The sequence below is a fragment of the Harpia harpyja genome, chromosome 16 (assembly GCF_026419915.1).
Source record: "Harpia harpyja isolate bHarHar1 chromosome 16, bHarHar1 primary haplotype, whole genome shotgun sequence".
In the NCBI taxonomy this organism is placed as follows: Eukaryota; Metazoa; Chordata; class Aves; order Accipitriformes; family Accipitridae; genus Harpia; species Harpia harpyja.
The window spans coordinates 27,652,352-27,673,867 of NC_068955.1; the positions used below are offsets into that span (position 1 = coordinate 27,652,352).

Here is a 21,516-nt window from a genome sequence, read left to right on the forward strand (position 1 = left end):
AAAGGCATAAATTATGCTATTGGGAATTCAAGGAGAAAAAAAAAAAGTCCATTAAATTTAATCTGCCTACAGACTCTATGCAGCAGGAAAAATGAGACATTTACAGCATAGCAAGCATTTGATTTAATACAGACAATCCATGGGAATTACCTCAGAAGCTTAACGGGATTCATCCACACTCTGTGACTACCGAAGCAATGCAGCAGAGTACAAGCAGAGAGGCTGACCGACCGTCCGTCGACTCTTACTCCTTCATTTAGGCCAAGCTGAAGCCACAGCTAGCCATCAAACAAGGCATCATCACGTGTCTCCTGGGACTTTTGTTTTACACAACTCTTACTACTTCAAATATCCAATATTTTTCTGCTCTCCATGTACATAATTTTCAATGGAAAGCAGTTTCTTATCGGAAATCGAGAAATTGGAAATTAACAAAAGATAACCCTACCGTCTGCATTCACCCCAACTCGAAAATATCCTTATTTCCATCACAATTTTTTGTACCCCCTTGCTTTGACCTTTAAAACACAAGTACTCAGCCAAAACATATCCAAACAGAAGGAAGTTGTTAATGGCTATTCTATTTCTTACAAAGATGCTTCAATTTTTTGGCTTTTTATGGTGTCCGGGGATTTTTCTACACAGGAAAAACTCCCCAAATCCCTTTGTTATGGGTCCCAGTGGCACAGCACCCAAAGCCATACAGCCGAAGCGTACCATGCCCAGCGTGGCACAGCACATCCCATGGTCTTCCACTGAAACATTATTTTACCGTGCAAGTAGGCCTGTCCCGGTAACCTGCTTCTCAATATGGGCCCTGACATAAAATCCTTCATGTTTAAAGGTACTTGTTCTTGCAGAATATCAGCTATCCATTGTTAAAATTAAGGATGGCTGGCTTGTGGATGAACCATACGAGTCTGACATTTTTACAATTTTTTTTTAATCCCTGAAGACCTTTCCTGAGTTCATGTAGCTATTTGATAAAATACTACTCAGACCCTTATTCACAAAAGAAAATTGAGATTAAGACAACACCTTCCAGTTTACTTTATGCAGCACCTGCTTGATTAAACCCTTATAATTTCACTTAAGAAACATTTCCACATCTATTAAACTATGTATGTTTTAAATTGTTTACAAGACAGAGATTGTTAAAAAAAGATAAAAATTCAAGCATCATTGTGCTGGTTGGTTTAAAAATTTTTGGTTATAAAAGTTATGAAATCAAGTTCTGAAGAACAGAAGATTCATTCTATGGGAAGGCTTTTATCGGTAAACTTGACAAATGGGCAAAATTATTGGGACAGATATGGCAAAGCAACTTTGAAGTAGTCTAATGAAAAATGTATTTTTAAATTATAGCATAGCTCTAAACCCAGCTTTCTTAAGATCAATACAGTACTTAAACAACAACTAAATAAAATCAATGCAACTCACTCGAGTTGTTATGCCTAAATTTAGTGACAAGTCGATTAATCTATTTAATATTTCCTTCTTCAACAACACCTGCATCTCTAAATGTGGCTGGAATAGTGTTCAAAAGGGAGTGTGGGAGAGAAGACTCCAGAACTAAGTCATTTAAAATGTTTCTGGATAATAGAAAATGGGCAATTTGGAGCCAAATAGCACAATTTCTACATTTAAGACACAGTAAGAGGTTGACTGGACACTGATGATGAACTATTTCCTATCACTAGAGTAAAACATAATGAATTGCTGCAGTGATTTTATAGGAAGAGGCCAGTCAAATTTGAAAGTGTTTCGTTCCCACTGCACTGCACGATCAATTTTTTCACATTTTTAAGGCAAGCAATTCCCTAGCAAGGCTGAGATAGTCATTAGGAAAAGCGACATGTAAGTATTTGAGTTGAACAAATTTGAACGTCCCTCCTACGCCCACTGAATTTTTTTGCAGCGACAAAAATGTCTGCATTTGAAAATATTCCAGGCTTTCAGGCTGAAATAGATGCAAAGTAGGTGAGAACCAATTCTTTTTGTTGTCAAGAAAAAACAGTTTCATGTGCTTCTACTTCTTTTAGAACAACATGGTGGGGTCACATTACAGCTGAACAGCTTGTACAGACACCTTAGCTCAGGTAGTAACATGACTGACAACTTAAGAATTTTATGTGAGGCTATTTTCTAGAATAATTCTAACATGAATTTCAATTAAGTATTTTTTGATTATCTTTTTATCTTCTTTGAATATCCATACATAATTGGAATTATCATTCCAAATATTGTATTTGGTTTGATCAAATTACAACTAGAGGATAATGAGTCTCAGGAGAGGACTATAATCTTTATAAAGTCACAGGCTATCAACTCTCAGTTGAAAAATACTTCACCATATAAAATTGATATTTTGCAGCCTCCCCTCTTCTTGATTAAAATTTAAAAGTATAAACCAACAGCAGTATAGTTTAATTTAAACCTCTGAATAGCAAACAATATTTTAAAAAATAATTACTTTCTGCTCCCACTGAACTTAGTAAATAAACATCTGTATTCAACAGTATGATCCTAAAGAAAACATAAACGCTCCAAGCCTTCTCCCTTGAGATCAATGGAAATTTGGTATGGTGTACCATAATATGAACAACTTGGGGTTCACCAGTCTCTTTTCTCTAAATTCTTATTGACTTTCAAGGAAATCGAGTTATAACTACGAGAGCCATGTCCCTGCCGTCTAATCTAGTAGTCTGAGCTTCAGAGTCTCTGGAGACCTCTCAGCCCAGGACAGGAGCATTCCAGGTGCGACATAACTTTATCAAGCAACTTTTTAAATTAATAAGCCAAGTGCATTTTTATGTCCCATATGCCTTTATAAATTCTTATGCTATTAAGTACTGTGTGGTGTTTTCAGAGGCAAAGAATATTCTGATACTGATTTTGGATGACTCAGAGCTCCTCAAGGTAATCCCTCTTTCTGATCCTAAGTGACAAACACAAGTAATTGATAGCAGTACTTGTAATGATGAAATCAACAGCTCGCCTTCTCTTTCTTTATGAACTATGGAAATTTGATTATTAAATGCTCTTTTATTATTTCATCTAAGATAAAAATCAGTAGTGTCTACTCGAGATTTTGAAGTATCGATTTACATTCTCTTTTTTTAACCACATATGCCATTGTTACTTCCTTTTAAGTAGTCTTTCCACTAGGTAATTTTAACCTCTTGGTACTAAAAGCAAACCTTTCCACTTGTCTGCATAACATGAATAAATAAGATCAACGCTTTTCTTTTCCCGTTTGGCAAAATTTACACTAGCTTCAGGGAAAGTTTTACATTAATTATAAAATTTCATCTACGCTTAAAGTTCTCTGGAGCTTGGCTCTGAGCCACCTCGCCCTTGAGATCTGTAATGCTGGAAAACACTGATTTGGATAAGATTCACAAAGATTCACAAAACTTTCTGTACAAGTTCAGAGATCAAAGATTTTAATTACATTTCATGCTGCCCCTGTTGCCTGGTGAAGCTGCAACAGATGTCATTGAGAGCTATGTGTGCAAAGGACAGAATACAACTCTTAAACTTTACTATTCAAGGTAATCTCTTATACTTCATGTTTTGCTGCCTTTTTGAAATAAGATGTAGTGAAGGAACTACTAGGACTTTCTATTCTTAACCCTTAGTTTCAAACATACTTGTTATACTTGCATAAAAATAAAACAAAATGGATCATCAGGGAACTTTAGCACCTCCCTTACCCAAAGACTTATACAATCTATCCTTTGAAGTATTTATAGATGTTTACCTTAGACACTACCACATTACGTAGCATCAGTATACAAGAGCACCAATTACCAGTAGCAATTTCCTATGAAAGGAAATGAAGGCACAGACTGGAAATCACTCTTTCTTTTCTCCATGGATGGTATTTTGCTACAAATGACAATTGAAAAAGACTAAGCTTCAGGGATAAAAAGCCTATTACACAGATTTGAGACTAGATAAGTAAGAAAAATAAAGAATTCAGACCCATTTTGAAGTTTTGGACTTAATGAAGGAGGATGTCAGAAATAAGAATTTAATAAAGTGTTCTGAGCAGCATGGGAAAACTGAGTAAAGACATCAGAATGACTTCAGCAAGATTACAAAAGAACACTGTTATGATTTTCCACACTGCATTTGATTGAAAAGCTGACAAGCAAAATCCAAGCAGGCAGTTCTCTAAATGTTGAAAACTTTAGAACAGGGTGAAAAGAGAGCCCTAATAGGTATGCATTTAATTTTTATTCTTCTCATTTGTTAAGGATACATTTTACCTAAACATTCTTATTTGAACATCCCCTTCACATTCGAGTAGTTCATGGCTGTTAATATTTAAACACTGGATCTGGATGTAAAGAATGAATGAAGAATCCAAAAACATGGCAGTCCCTAGCAGAGGGACGTCCAGATGTAGCAGATCCATTATATTCCCTTAACTGATGCTCTGATTCTGATTGTCACTGAACAGCAACTGAGAAAATGTGTCCTACACTACTCGGTCTACAAGGTCAGGAAAACAAAGCTTTTAAAAACAAAAACTTATTCTAACATTCTGTGCTGGTTTTGGCTGGGACAGAGTTAATTGTCTTCAAAGTAGCTGGTATAGGGCTATGTTTTGGATTTGTGCTGAAAATAGTGGTGGTAACACAGGGATGTTTTCATTACTGCTGGGCAGTGCTTGCACAGAGCCGAGGCCTTTTCTGCCTCTCCCCCCACCCCACCAGCGAGGAGGCTGGGGGGGCAGAAGAAGCTGGGAGGGGACACAGCCGGGACAGCTGACCCTGACTGACCCAAGGGATATTCCAGACCATAGGATGTCATGCTCAGCATACAGAGCCGGGGGAAGAAGGAGGAAGGGGGGAACATTCGGAGTGACGGCGTTTTCCCAAGTCACCGTTAGGTGTGATGGAGCCCTGCTTTCCTGGAGGTGGCTGAACACCGGCCTGCCCATGGGAAGTGGTGAATGAATTCCTTGTTTTGCTTTGCTTGCGTGCACGGCTTTTCTTTTACCTGTTAAACTGTCTTTATCTCAGCCCACGAGTTTTCTCACTTTTACCCTTCCCATTCTCTCCCCCATCCCACTGGGGGGACAGTGAGCGAGCAGCTGCGTGGGGCTGAGTTGCCGGCTGGAGTTAAACCACGACACCTTCACTGCAGTTGCTACTGTATCACTATAAATACATCTCACTGACAATCTTGATGCAGTAGAATTTGTTTTCTGTATGATCTCATATATTGTCCCATAAGAGCCGTTGTCAACTGATCAAACTGCATTTCCACCCTTTCCTTATCATATTCATTAAAGACACACATAGAACAATTTTAAGCAAATTATTTTCTAAAATTGGACTGTATTTTATTTCAAAAGAAGGTGTAATCAATCAAGAAACAATACTGAATTCAAAGCCCTTCAGCAGAAGATGATATCTGAAGCTGCTCCTGTACTCCTCCTGCTCATTCACCTCTCCCCGGGCAGTGCCCCGGCCTCTGACACTTGTGGATGTTTTCTGAATTGTAGAACCAATGCAATACCCAAAGAGGAAACATGACTTTACCCACTTTTTTTCTCAGGAGGACAGGCCTTTAAACTTTAAAAAAAAAAGTTAGTTTTCTCTGCAGAGTATGGAGAGGAAAGAACTACAATGTCCTCCTTTGTAGAATAGTATGAGCACACAGTCTCAAAGTCCTAAAATTTCATTTCTGCTTCACTAAGGGAGGTTTCTTGGTTTTTTCCCCCATCATAATTCAATGCAGTTCAACTGAATTCACCCTGTAGGGCATGAAATTCCCAATGGATCAGGTGAGACTTTAAACTGCTGTGATTTTACCTTTTATTAGTCCAGCTAAGCACAGAGAGATTGGAGAAAATTCTGGTTTAGGATGATTTGCTCAACACTAAAGGTATAACCACAATTTATACATGAATAGAGCAAAAGTATTGTTTACATGGTAGTTATTTAAAACTGCTTCTCAGCAAAAAGAACACATATGACTGAGAGCTGTAGGCAAATTCATTTTCCACTCCTGGTTACTTTGTATTGCCTGTACTACTATACATCTTTTACGTAATCCATGTTTTAAAAAGTTCTGCCACAGCCTAAACAGCAAAGAAATATATTGCCTGACATAAACGACTGGATCAACTTTATAAATACATGGGATTGCTGTAAATCTGTAAAGATATTAACATACCTTAATGTAGGTATACACAGAGATATTGTAAAACGCTTTGCCCAAAGATAATATGACAAGCTAGACAGTCATTTCCTATCCAATCAAATGTAATTAAATCATTTAAATAAGAGCAAACCTTTTTTATACACACTTCTAAGTCTAATGTGAGGCAACTATAGTGTTTGTGTGACAAAGTTAAATAACATTTCACTGCCTTTCTGTAGAGAATATACATAATTTATTAACTCTTAGGGAAAATTCCTCACTCCTTTATTTCAAGAAAATCTTCTATAATCATACCTCAGTTAGGACACTTACCTTTAACTGAAGATGGTTTTTACAGGTATACCAGTAGGAAATGAATGACAAGCTAACAAAATGCACAACACACATCAACGCAGAAAAGTGATTCATTTAAGAAATTAATCCATGACGTATATGCATACTCAGAGTTGCACCCAAAACGATCGGTTTTGAATGCCAAATCGCAATTGTTAAGACCCATGATTTTTCTGATATAAACAAAGGTTAACACAGCATCCTGCTTTAGCTTCATTTTTTGAGCAGTTTTGGCATAATTTTCCAGAAATGATATGTGACTGACATGATAGAAGTGAACTGCTCACTTTGTAATAGGCCATCTCCTAAAGTGAAAATTTTCAAAGTATTTTTTATATATATTCTATTTTACTTTACATTTTTGCCAAGTTTCTTAGCTCCACCAGTGCTTTTGAATTTCCAATCTTCCTTATTTCTTTGTCAGTAATAGAAACTTCTCAAAATAAGAGCTTATCTGTTTAAACGTCAATCCTTTATTAGACTGCATTAACACAATCCACATGATGTTACAGCTGGAAATCTGACACATTTTTTCTGGTATTGCAGGAAGCACTTAGAGACCTCTAAAAAAGATGGTATTTTTAGACACATAATCCCTATGCGCTCTATCTGGTCCTTTTTTTCCTCCACAGCAGGGACTATTATTGCCTTTCTGTACAATGTCCTCTCCTCATATGCTACATCACAGCTGCTGCATTCAGTTGGAAAGCTGTTGTTGTCTATTCCCATCTCTGAATTGCAAAGTTGAATGGCAGTAGGGCGCACCCTGAAAGAACAGAACTAAATAGGGAATTATTTTTACAGTCATGGAAGAGCCTGATGTTGCAAAATTCACAATTTGCCGATAGAAACTGAGGGCAAATGCGGTATTTGAAAGGACAAAAGTAGGTATGAAAGGAATTCCATTTTCATTATCTATATATATCTGTATGCAGATAACACTTTAAAAAAATACATATAAAATGCTATCAATTATTTAAATATATCGTATATCCAATCTTACAAGCAAGATGTATTGGTTTTGTGTGGCAAGGTTTTGGTAGTGGGGGGGGTTACAGGGGTGGCTTCTGTAAGAAGCTGCTGGAAGCTTCCCCTGTGTTCGAGAGAGCCCATACCAGCCGGCTCTAAGACGGACCCGCCGCCGGCCAAGGCCGAGCCAATCAGCGATAGCGGTAACGTCTCTGTGGTAACATTTTTAAGAAGGAAAAAAAGTTGGGACGGGGGTATTCGGCAGCCGGAGAGAGGAGTGAGAACATGTAAGAGAAACAACCCTGTGGACACCAAGGTCAGTGCAGAAGGAGGGGAGGAGATGCTCCAGGCGCCGGAGCAGAGATTCCCCTGCAGCCCGTGGGGAAGACCATGGTGAGGCAGGCTGTCCCCCTGCAGCCCAGGGAGGTCCATGGTGGAGCAGATCTCCACCTGCAGCCCGGGGAGGACCCCACGCCGGAGCAGGTGGGTTCCCGAAGGAGGCTGTGACCCCGTGGGAACCCCGCGCTGGAGCAGGCTCCTGGCAGGACCTGCGGATCTGTGGAGAGAGGAGCCCACGGAGCAGGTTTTCTGGCAGGACTTGTGACCCCGTGGGGGACCCACGCTGGAGCAGTCTGTGCCTGAAGGACTGCACACCGTGGAAAGGACCCATGCTGGAGCAGTTCGTGAAGAACTGCAGCCCGTGGGAAGGACCCACGTTGGAGAAGTTCATGGAGGACTGTCTCCCGTGGGTGGGACCCCACGCTGGAGCAGGGGAAGAGTGTGATGAGTCCTCCCCCTGAGGAGGATGAAGCGGCAGAAAATAACGTGTGATGAACTGACCGTAAACCCCATCCCCGTCCCCCTGTGCCGCTGGGGGGTTGGTAGAGAATCCGGGAGTGAAGTTGTGCCCGGGAGGAAGGGAGGGGTGGAGGGAAGGTGTTCTGAGATTTGGTTTTATTTCTCATTACCCTACTCTGGTTGATTTGTAATAAATCAAGTTAATTTTCCCCAAGCTGAGTCTGTTTTGCCCGTGACGGTAATTGGTGAGTGATGTCTCCTGTCCTTATCTCGACCCACAAGCTCTTTGTTATATTTTCTCTCCCCTGTCCAGCTGAGAAGGAGGGGGAGTGATAGAACGGCTCTGGTGGGCACCTGGCGTCCAGCCAGGGTTAACCCATCACACAAGATTTTTAAAAGCATACTGTATATTCAGTGATTGGAGGCAGGACCTAGATAACATAATGTTTCCTCAAAATTATACCATTTAAATTCAGTCAAATCTTTGTCAAAATATGAAGACCCTTTTGAAACCCTCAAAACCAATTACTGAAATTCCAGAAAAACTGATATTAGTGGACTTACTTTCAGAGAACTGGCAAACATAGCATAGAACTTCAGTAGAAAGCTGTTAGGTAGGTATAGCTATCGGTTCCTTTTCCACACAGTAGCTGATGCACAGAAGGACTAAGCAATGCTCTCAAATCGAATTTCTCTCAAGGCAAGTTTAGTTGACTGAGCCAAGAACACAATGCTGGAGCTTCTGATTTGCGGGGCATGCTAGGACCGTATTGCTTCTTCAATCACAAGCACTATTCTGTGTTCCCTCCTAAAATAAGTGCAAAATAAACAGTGCCCACTATATTCTCCTACAGCTCTTGGAACATCTTGAAAGTTGACAACAAAAAAAAATGGAAATATTTCAGGTAAATGGATTAAATTAGAAACAAACAAAAAGTAGATCACTTCTGCAGACTTTTCCAGTATTTATCTATAGGAATGCGTTTGGATAGGGTAGTAATAAAAGAGTGGCAGATACATCACCTGAATGCAAGCACTGTCAAGTACTTGCATCAAACTATTTCCTGCCTTTTTTTTTCCCTACATATCATTTCTGCTCTTAAACATATAGACGTGCAAAACCCTTGTAACTTGGGGAGGGGGGCATTTGGGTGGGTGTGGAAGAAAGAGGCCTTTATCACTTCTCATGCAATTTTGAAAACCTAGAAGACCAAATCTTTACTGGATTTTTTCTACACCTCATTTCCTTCTTTGCTGCATATGATATTAAGTCTCTTTCCCTTTGTTATGCCTTTGTTATTATACTCCTTCTGGAAGATTTAATCCTTTTATTCCCACATCAAGTTTGAAACATTTGTAGAAAGCACTGGAAGGTTCTGTAGTCCCATTTAGAGGATCTAGACATTAATTCACTATTTCCCTAGAGAAGAATGTGGCCTTTTTCTTCTCCTCAGTAAAACTTCCCCCCTCCCCCCTTTTTATGACCTAAGAGAGACGAGTAATACAAATCAGACAGATCTTTTTAAATAATCCCAGGAATGATAGTTAAACCCTATGTAATTTGGATATATGGAGGAAGAAAGAGAAGCAGGTGAGCTAAGCTAGAACACGCATCACTGAAGGCCTCAGGAAACTGGAAATTTGTTTTAGCTGCTTGATGCGTTCTACTTCCCATCTAAACCAATATCTCTAGTTTAATCATAGCCTTACCTCTAAGGGTAATTATCATTTTTCAATATGCTGTTTCTTTTTTGCATTTTGAGAAGCCTCGATCACAAATGCCCCAAACGACATTTATACAGGACTCTAGAAACTGTGCACTCAGTGACTCACAAAACCCCTACCCATCTTCTCTGCTGTTTTGTAGTCAAAGTACTTCCTTAAAAACTTGACAAAATCACAACCAGGTGTGGCAGGATAGTGGAGATACATATCAAAAGTACTCCTTAAATATTTATGACCTTATAAATGTCAGCCACTCAGTTTACCTTTTTACTTTTATAAGTAAAATTTTATACTTTTATATATTAAAAAAGCTCATACTTCATTTTTTTTATACTTTCATAGTTTTCCCCTGTGTGTTTATCTATTCCCTAAAGATTTACCAAGATATTAAAGAGAAATCTTTTTCATTCTTCATATAGTGTAGACACCCTAACCAGACTGAAGCTTCATTTAGCACCAGACATTTGTTATGCGACTGAAAAAGCTACACAGTAAATGACTGCAGCCAGCACTGCAGCCCCCAAGACAAGACATTATTCTGGTTTGTTCTCAAGGGTTTCCTTGGGCTGAGTTCAGGAGAAACTAATGGCAGACTGTTTGCAACTCCTAACAAAGCGCAATAACAGGTACTACTGCGGCAGGACAGCAAAACACACATAAATCCAGCACACAGACATTCAATCTCATGAAAGAGTACTACGTATAAATAAGGCAAATAGTAAGAAATTTTGAAAAGAGCAGCCAAATGACCAAAAAACATACACACTGCCTAGAAGCTGTTGAAAAATGCTGTATTAGAAGCCCCTAAAACCTTGAATGACTCTATAAAGCTAAGAAGGCTACACAGGGAACAACTCAGAATTTAGAAAAGCTTGCTCAAGGGAGGAGAACAGGAAAGGACATAAAAAAAAATTAAACATAAACAGTGAAGTAAGAGGGAATTTGACAGTGTAAGAAGTTGTGGAGGTATATGATATCAAAAAAGGATTCAGAGAAATTAATGGACAGCAGGTTCATAAACATATGCTACAGGGAATACACAGGGATACATCTTCCAACATCCCAAACCCAGTGATTGCAGATGCTGTGGGAAGGGAGGCAGGCTCACTCGCTCTGCCCTAATAGCGTTTGCTATTGCCATTGTCACAGACGAGATCCTGAGATTGATCGACCATTGAGCATTTCTTATGGTCTTGCCATTCAAAAGATGGGAGGAGTCACACTACTGTGCCACACCCAGAGTGCTATCCGTTACATCATGGTGACTGGGATTTGCCACTGGCATGAATTTATTCATGATGTACCTTCACTGATCTCAGGTTCCCCAGAATTCCATCTGACTTCCCTTTTTTTTTTTTTTTCATAAAAGGAAGAGAGAAACACAGATATAAAATGTGCATGAAGTGGTACATCTCTGTGTACCCAAGTCAACATACCTATGTTTTGAATTGAAGGAATGTTGAGCCTTCTTAATTGCTTGTTCATTTTAGGTAGTGATGGAGATGTTTAGTCACTCTGCGGAGTGACGTACAATTGGAAACATAAAATTGTAGCTATGCAAATTAGATGTTTCTCTGAAAGGACCCATGATAGGCCTAAAACACTTGCAACATCAGCACATCCAGTTTACTCAGTCAGCTCTTGCAACTTCAGACAGGAGGGTATCAAGAAACAAAATGTTGCTGAAACACTCCATCTTTAAATTGAGAAACAAATACTTTTGATGCCAAAAAGAAAGATTCCTTTCAAAGCAGATTTTCTAAAAGGTGCTGTAAATACACTAAATATTACAGAAGTCTACTGACCTACCTAAGAAAATCATTAACAGTCAGACGGTTTGCGTGTTGACTAATGATGTATTTACTTGTGTGCAATAGGAGACAGGATTTTTTACAGCTGGTCAATAGGATTGGAGTGATATATTAGAATTAACAGGCTCAACTGCAAAGCATCCAATGATCACAGGCGGGAAAAAAAAGCAAGGCGGTTGCGACTGTAGATGAAGACAACTGAGAATGTGGCTTAAATAACGTGAGCAACTGAAATAGACAATATTTCCTTTGCAAGTTAAAAAGTAATGTGCGCTTTTTTCAGATTGACCTTATATATACATACTCTCATAGACCAAAGACATCAGAGATGTCTTTAAATAAGTGCTTTAAGGAGATCAAGTTTTCATACACATCAAACTCAGAAGAGTTTAGAAGAGCAAAATGTAAGAATTGAACAGAACAGATAAAGACAAGAAGCCTGGCTGGTAAGAGAGCAAGAGATCATCTTAATAAGATACTTTCAAGTGCAAAGTTCTTTGCAAAATGATGCAAGGGAAAGGGAAACTCTATTCTGATTTAGACAAACTCTATGGGGAGAAAAAGATAAGTAAGAAAAAAATATGACGCTGGTCAAATGTTTTAAGTTTCTATTCCAAGATCAAATTTCACAATAAATACAGTTTAGTATTAAGAAAAATTAAATAAAACGTTTTATGTTTTGGGGTGGATCAATCTGGGATTAATATTCATAACACATAAAGCTTAAAAAAACATTTTGGGAATGTGGGGTTTTTAAATTCTATTAAGAATCTCAATTCTGAGATTGTATTTCCTTTCTCCTCCTCTTGCTGTTTATTTTTAAAGCAGTTAATAACACTGCGGATCAAGTTTCACTATGTATCAATAATCTATAAAACTGAATTAAGTATTCCTTTCTGAAAAAACACAACTCGTAAGTGCAGCAAAAGTTACAGAGGTGTACTACGGACCTATGCACCAGTAGCAAGGAGTCAACAGTTGCATTCAATAAACCACTATTTCTACATGCACACCATGACTTTTTTGTTAGCTTTTGTGTTTAGGGTATTTCACTGAAGCTTTATGTTTCTACTACAACAACATGTGTTTTAAATATGAAGCAAAACCACAATCTCTTTCAGTGTAAACTCTGAATGGAGATGACAATCAAATGTTCGTCTTACCTCATTTTGGAGGTCACGGATCATTTTGCTCTTCCTTTCCATTTCAGTCTTCAAAAAGTTAATCTACAAGTTTAAAGAAATGTTGAGTGTGAGTTGCTGAAACGTACCTAAACATCAGTTCAACTATTAATTATTTTTTTACTCTACTGACAGCTTTGAAAAAAAAAAACCCAACAAAAAAAAAAACAACAAACAAAAAAAAACAAAACCCAAAACCAAACAAAAAACTGTTTATATACCATATTGGTATAGGCCACAGTTAGGTATTTGCTGAATCTACAAACATTTAGCATGATATTTACTAGAAAACTTATGATCAAAAGAAGAAAATGGCTGTACGTAGATAGGCTTACTTTGCTTTTGCACCAGTAGATATAGTGTTTATTTTTGGTAATGAAGCCCAATGTGATCTTCAGAGAACTAAGAATTTTTACAACATTATTAACTGATTTTATGATCTAAAACTTTTTTTACCCTCTAAGGACACAGCTCCTATCACAGCAGGTTTCTAACACAGTTATTTGGTTTGAATGCTACAATACTGGTCCTAATGAGATTATTCCACAGAATCAAGGGGTTTATGTGTATTATATGTGAAAGCATTCAAATCTGGTCTTTAGTTCCTACTTAATTCAATAATTTGGCTTGGAAAGTAGAAATTCCAACCTTAGTTTTGAGACTGAATTCAATCAAACACAGTTTAAAAGACTGTTTTTATACATCAGTCTAAATTTCTCTCAGGATTGAGCTTTCCTGCTGGCTTACGGAACATAATGAGAGAAAGAAAGATGTAATTGTAACAACTAGGATTAAAAGAACACATTCATTTCACTTTGAAGGAGGATGCTCTTGCATACCTTCATTAGCAAAATACTCATCCCTATATACCCACTGCCCCATGCCGCATTCTCTCCCTCCTTGATACAGAAGTCTACCTACGCTCATGGGAAACTACCATTGTTCTGACATTGCAGCAGACTTAAGAGAAACAAAACCTCTGTAAGAAAACAGATTTAGATTATAGAGACGTTGACCTAGAGATTAATGGTTTGGATGTCACGCAGATAAAAAATGACAGTGAATCTCCATGATATGACAGCTGTTCTTAGAATCATGTCCACACCCAAGTAGACAGATGTCAGTGATTTAAAAACCATCACCAGACTTGTCATCACTCTCATCTGTGTCAAAAGAGAAGTCAGTGAACACGATCATCACTTAAGAGAGAAAAGTTGGTAAGGGGTCCATGAGACTAGTGTCACCTGACATGCATAAATTGAACTTCTTTTGCAAACCCTTCCAAAACTTTGTCTACGTGGTTTGGTTATGGAAACACTAACTCCACATCCAGCTACCACTGACGGCGATGTTTTAACAGAAGATGAATATATTTAGCACTTGCCCGGGAATCACGTCTACAAATACTGAAGTTTAGTCCATATATACTGTATAATATATATGAAGATTTTGCACAACAAAAAATAAAGGTCACAATCAAAATATGAGATCAAGATTAATAAGGAAAAACATAAAATAACTATTCCCATGATGGGTTTTGGTTTTTCAGCTGTTCAAAAGATTTGCCAACTACCATTAAATACTGACAAAAATCACATACTGACCTCCATTAAAGAGTGTTCCCTTTCTTAGTCTTAACTCTCAAGGGAATATTAATATTCCTTCAAAGCACTTCACTTCTAAATCTGAATATATATGAAATAATTAGAGAGATATGATACCAAAATTATTACCTGTGTGCTCTCTATACATAGCTTGTAAGTATCAGCTTGGATCTTCTAGGGGAGAGATATTTAAGACACCACAGTACTGTTCATTTAACCAGCAATCTATGTTAGTTAAACCAGTAATTTTTGTTAATTACTATTCACATATGCATGCATCTGATATCACTGGTGTGTACATCTTAAATAGTGCAAACTCACTGTTTTAGCTTATCTGAATAATTAAAACAATTTTTTTTTACATCCCTTTCTTTTTAAAAAATAATACCAATGTTAATTAAGAAGTCATTCAATTTTGCTTTGATATTAAACCAGCATTTTTAAAGCTCTTCTTCTAAATCTCTAACAACTGAAGAACCACTTAGTCATAAAGTACAGCTATAGAGAGCTACATAGAAGGGATTTATATGGCTTGGCTACTGGAGCTAATATAGAGATAACCCTATCTATCCATTTAAGTGCACCTATGTCTGTAATTTCATGCTTTAAGGCAGATCAGTCTGTATCAGACCATTTGCATGGTGCTTTTATTCAGTCCCAAGGACAACGCATAATACCATTTTCCAGAAGAGAAGTAAGAATTCTACTTTCAGTCACCAAATCCTGACAGCATAACAAACAAGAACAGACATTTATACCCAGCTCTAAATTAAAAGGCACAGAAAATGGAAATATTGAAACTAAGAAACTCTCTACCTCTCTTCCTCCTTTCTACCCACTCTTTGTTCTTGTTTGACATTCACCTCTTTCTACATGTTGGCTGCCTTTAATTACTATCTAGCTGTAATTATGAAAATACATAATGAAAATATATTGTTCTAAGGCTGAACTTTGCAATATTAAGCAAGGACACTGCTTCTGTCTCCCGGAGACAGACATCCAAAGTACTCAGAGCTTTGTGTGTTTCAGAGCTCATTACGTTTATTAAAGGCAACAGCTTCCATCCAGTGGCCTTTATTCACAGCAGTTTGTGACCTTGAAATGTTCAGACTAAATTTTTCCCCATCGAAATACAGAATGCTTTAACAGATGGCAGTGATCTAATTCTAAGAGTCAGACAATAGTTAGTTATTCACTACAGACGAAGGATGGAAAATTACCAATGTAACATCGTTACCACACAGTCAAAGCTCAGCTGTATGCTTATTTGCTTACCTCCAGACTTCTTGTATCTTGCTCAGGACTAAGACAGGAGCAATTAAGATGGGATTGGAATGCATTCATTAACACCTAACTATTTTGGCAGCATCTGGAAACCTTAACATACTCAATATTAATTTTCATGGTCTAATTTTCAGGTTATAATGTAAGAATTGACTCCAAAAGCCAGGGAGAACTGGTTAGGCTATTACCTAAACCATAGGAAATATTCTTTCCTTTGGGAAAAAGCATTCTACAAAGTGTTAAATACTTTTAAAGCAAAGCTAGATATATTTTTACCTACTAGGATTTCTTCAGTGACCGTAACTTTTTAAGCTGTAAGTTATATTTTAATTAATAAAACAGATTTTTGTCAAAGAGACATTTAGGACCTGTCATAAGGGCTGTTACTAAACTAGATAAATATTTTTGAAGTGAAATGAACATCTGAACTTTTTATTAAAAATATTGCAGACATGAGTTTGTGATGGTTCTTAAGATTCTTGTTTGGAGGTGGATATCTCTGAATTAAATTCCCCATATACTCTTAGTCTTTTATTACTAAGAAAACCCCTGATTTTTCTTATACCGATTTCAAAATAACCATATTGTTTATTTTTACAAGTCACACATAATGTGTTACTTAATTCTCATTTTTCAAAGTGAACACTGAGCAAGTGGGAAAAAGGCATTCACACAGACATATTTTCTCCTTTATTTTGACAGGCAGTACTATAATTGTATTGTCAAACAATTCCATCACCATGTCTTTTTAAAAATTGTTAGTGTGATATAAAATACCAACAGAAACAATATGTAAAAGGCATACTAAAAGCTTACTCTACTTTGCCAAATTATTTTTGAGTATTTTCCTGTTTCATTCTTTATCTTCTCCCTCATCCAGAGCTATCCAGCTCTTCTTATAAACTTTAATTGCAGTTAATGGGAAACAACTTTGCAAACCTCAAAGTTACTTCCTAAAAAAATAACTGTTTCTTAAGATACAAGCAGTTAGCGTTAAGTACAGTCAAGTGAAAAGCCCTTCTCCAAAAAGCTCTAAGAAGCCTGTTAACCTACTGCATAGATACAGAATCACTACTTACCCTGTTTTTCAAAATCACTGGGGGAAAACAACCAACCAACCAACTTGCAAGTTACATGTCTCATTTGCCCTCTGCCTTTTTGTTAACAAAAGTGAAAATTAGTCCATGGTCCCTAATCCTGTTTCTGGAAGAAGTGGTTCCACTTCACGTTTAGAGATACAGCTTGACATTATAAATAAATTTCATAACTGCATAACAATCTATTATATATTGCTTAGGTATTTGATATTAAATGCAGAACAAAAAGCTCTGTCAACCTTCATCAATTGTTAAAGAGGACAACAGGTTATTTGGAATTATGTCCCACATATTTTATATACGTGTTATATAACTAAACCCAGAACAGTGCTTCTGACTAACAAGCTTTATCTATTTAAGAAATGCTTTTTGGTATACAAATAATCCACAGTTCTAGCGTGACATGGTCTGTAGAGAGGCTCCCTCACAAAACAAGGCTTTCTGGAAGACTGTATTTGACCTTGAACTTTGCAACACAGGGCTACTCTAAAATTTAAACCACCCGTATCATAACTAGTATTCCTCTGCACATTTTACTATCCTAGGCAGAGCAGCTGAAACATGAGGCATAAATTTATCCCAGGTTTGCCATATATTCTCTAGAAAAGACCTGTCCCAAGACAGACTGCTACTGTTCTTCATATGTTAGTGCTACAGATGCAGAAGAACCCAGAAAGGGAGCGCTCACTCCTGCTATGGGCCCCCAGGTCAGTCCTCAGTGCAATTAGTAGTTTAAAGTAGTTTAAAGGACAGGAGTGTCTTCACATCTCTTTTTTTGTTTCCTCAAGCCTGAGTTGCTTCTTCTATGCTCAGAAAGTTGTCACTACCTGGCAGCAGCTCCACTGGCTGCTCTCTGAGAGATTGTACCCACCAGCACTTCAGCAGATCCTCAGAACAGCAACTTTTCAGCTGCCTACCATTCTTGGTTTCTCTCATCTTAAAGGGCCCCAAAAATGGATAAGCACGCACAATAACGTTGATAACATTGTTTCTGATGAATCATTTGTGCAACTGATAGTGAAGAGTTTTGCCATACATTGCAGAAGATGTGGATGCAAAGCGTAATATATTGCTGTGGTGTCTCCATTGTTCTTTTGATTTGGTGGGAGTCCTTGAATACTTTCCAGGTTACTTTTCATGTAATTTGACTTAATTCTTGTAAATTCTTACTTACACTTTTGCATTTATCTAATAAAGAACATCTTCAGGCAGGTGTTCCCTGTTGAATATACGCAGCCAATTAACATACAATGAGCATTGTATTATGCCTCCTTGGCAAGTACAGAAAAGAAGTATTTCCAACCCCCCTCCAGTGTTTTATTCATTTGGCTTTGAGAAATGTAATTCTATTCTTATTTACTCTGATGAAAATCAAGATTTACTTCACCAAATCCTGTAGAATAAAATGTGCTTAAATTGGATTAGAAACAAGACTCACAATTCATTAAACTAGAATTAAATTCAAGCTCCCATCCTCTATAGCTAGGCTTGCCTCGAAGTACCTAGACCTTCTTTCACAGCAATCGTATTGCTTTCAGAAAAACGTGAAACACATGGAGAAACCAGGTATAAAGTAACCCTGTGTGACAGCAATAATATTTATTTCCATTTCTATTGCAGCTCTCATCTGAGGATCCCGAAGCACTTTTTGAATATTCATTCAGTCTCACTGTATTGGTGAGCTTCATTATGTACATTGTACCCTGAGGCATAAAGAAATAAATGTCACAAACCAAGGACACAGTTCTGCTTTCCCTAAAATCAGTGGCAAGTTTAATTTCTATTACTGGCAAGTTTTATAATACAGCTCAAAAATTCAGTTTCTCTCACAAGCTGACAACACTCCAAGTCAAGTTCTGTTATATACTCAGAGGGGTTTTCCCTGATTTCTGCACTAGGTAATATTTTTGCTTACAGTAAACAGTCGATTTTGTTTGACTTGTGTAGAACAAATCTTGTGCTCTTCCCCAGTGCTAGGGTGTGGACTGGATTTACACAAGGCACTGCTGCTCAATTTAAAAAAAAGCACTATATCACAAAGAACAACAGAGCCAATAATCCATTCACTACCTCTGAGATTTATTTAACCCACAGCTGAATTAGTCTTGAATATCAAAATCTAATAGAGACATTAAACAACAAAATACATTTTCCACCTTTAATGTATAGGACTAGAATTCATTGTGCTGATAAAGCTTGTGGGGATGTGTCTGTGCACCTGAGAAAAGACAACTTTCAACCAGCATGTTCTTCGTACTTAGCAGACACAACTAGGTTCTCTTTTTTTTTTTTTTTTTTTTTTATTTCCGGACTATATATCTTGTCTCAGTACAAAATCACCTTGAAACAAGCGCAGATTTTTTTAGTTGAAAGAAACCTGCAAAATGAATATTTTAGTTCAAAATCTACATTGTTTCTAATTAGAAGGTAGCATGTAAAACATGCATTCTCAACTTGTTCACTCAGGGCATAAATTCATGTCTTGTTCACCAAGGGCATAAAGCCACATATTGTAAATATTTGCTAAATTTTGTAATTATTTTTAAACTTCTGCCTTGGAGGAACCTTTGTTTTGTGAGCCCGGAAGACAGTAAAATCTTACTAAATAAACAAGTATTTATCCAATATGAAACTAAAAATAGATCTATAAAACCTTCTAGCAGCTTTTCAAGTCCAGAGTCAGAATCACAGAACACTTGAGGTTTGAAGGGACCTCCGGAGATTATCTAGTCAACTTATGCTCAGTGGTGTTTGTGTTATAGGAATACCACTAACCAACATAGGAAAAAATTCCTTTTGACGTCTTAAACAGCAAACATGATTCTACTTTTATTTTTTTTCCGCAATAGCAAAATGTGGCATCTTATGCCCCACAACATTACAGTGCTACACAAAAATCCAACCAATTGTACAGTTTATCCAGAAACAGAACTTCATTAAAGCATGAAATCTTAACGGGACTGAACACCTTCCTATAGTGATAATTAGATCAACTCTGGTCAAAATCGGACACTCTATTACCTACTTTGTTGCTGAAAATTGGTAGTGATTCCAAGAAAATCAATGGGTGTATGACAGTGTATGTTGGTATAGAAGAGACATGAGGGTCCATAAAGATTACCCCATCAGGGAAAGGACTTAGGCCCAAGTCTCCAGGCCCAAATCTCCAAAAGCGTATGTACACACACCTAAATCCCACAGAAACAAGTGAAGACACGGATCTTAGCAATTTTGAACATACAAACTGTTTTTCAGCTCCTTTCTCCTGAAGCTTGTAGACTACTAACACTTCAAATCCAGGTTTTTTACATGCAAAGTTATCTGAGCTCATGACAAAATCTCAAGGCAGAAGGATTAAAAAAAGAGAGAAGAAACAAACAAAAATAATGAAAGAGGGACAGGGGATCACTCACGGTAGCCTGCTGCTTTTCTGCTTTCTCAGCTGCCTCATTAAGCTGCTTTTGAAAGGCCTCCTGGAGAGATTTCATTTCTTCCCTAGTTTGTTGAAAACACAGAACACAAACTTCATCACAAGTGTCCAATAGGAAATAATTCTTCAGATTCAAGAAAAGGCACCTTTAATTATTCAGAGCAACAGACAGATGCACTGTGTCTATGAGTCTTGCTAATAAAATCATAATGACCCCATGAACAATAGTGCCAACTCAAGACAAAAATTATCTATGATGGAAATTGGCCATCTTTTACATCTACTGAATAGCCTGCCGTGCAAAACATCTGCCAGTGTATAATTTCTAGCAAAAAGGATTGGCACCAAAAAAATGCGGAAAGTGAGCTACTGAAAACAGATCAAAATGGAACCATATTATTATCAATAAGAACTAGTTTATACCTGCTTTAAGATAAATAAATAAATAATGCTCTGATAAAATTCAACCTTTACCTGGCTCTTTCTAGAGGCAAGCAACACAAAATTCAGTAGAATATTCTAGTATACAAGAAAAAAAAAAAAAAACAAAACCACAACACACAACAACCCCACAAAACCAAGAGGATAATTGCTTGGATTGGGCTTTATTTGAATCAAAAAACCCCTTTGCGTTACTGATGCAGTCAGAGAATTTCTCCAAATTGCGAGAATTACAATAGGCTGAGATCCTCTGCTGGCCATCTATTTCTACCCACAGCATATGACACACTTTGGAGCTGTGGCAAATTAGAACAGTGACATATTTCAGAAGAGCTGCAGAGCTTTTTCAGGGCTGTTGCTTGCATGGGTAAACCTTCACAGAAGGCCAACACGGAACTGGGTTTACACACAGATAATAATTTAGACCAGCGAAAACTAAACTGGAATGGAAACCATCTAGTTCATACAAGAGCAGAACTTGTGAGCTGCTGGATCTTGTTAGCCAATAACTCTACTACTTATAGCAATTTCGGCAACACTAGTACAGAACAGATTTAATTGAAATAGTGATTGAGCAGCATGAAACCAATGCACCATCAGCACAATACAGCATACAAACAGGCGCAATCATTTCAAAGTGCTGATGGCGCACAGAATAAAACT

At 37.5% G+C, this 21,516-nt stretch overlaps 1 protein-coding gene across 1 annotated transcript in view; it reads right to left on the bottom strand.

Annotated features, from left to right (window-relative positions):
• The window catches only part of LUZP2 (leucine zipper protein 2), a 326,692-nt gene that overhangs the window by 86,942 nt on the left and 218,234 nt on the right, over positions 1-21,516 (bottom strand). Inside the window, exons 6-7 of the mRNA XM_052811608.1 lie at positions 20,396-20,477; positions 12,980-13,042 (exon numbers count right to left, since the gene is read on the bottom strand). Coding sequence (XP_052667568.1) covers positions 12,980-13,042; positions 20,396-20,477 — 145 coding nt within the window. The remainder of the gene's footprint in view (positions 1-12,979; positions 13,043-20,395; positions 20,478-21,516) is intronic.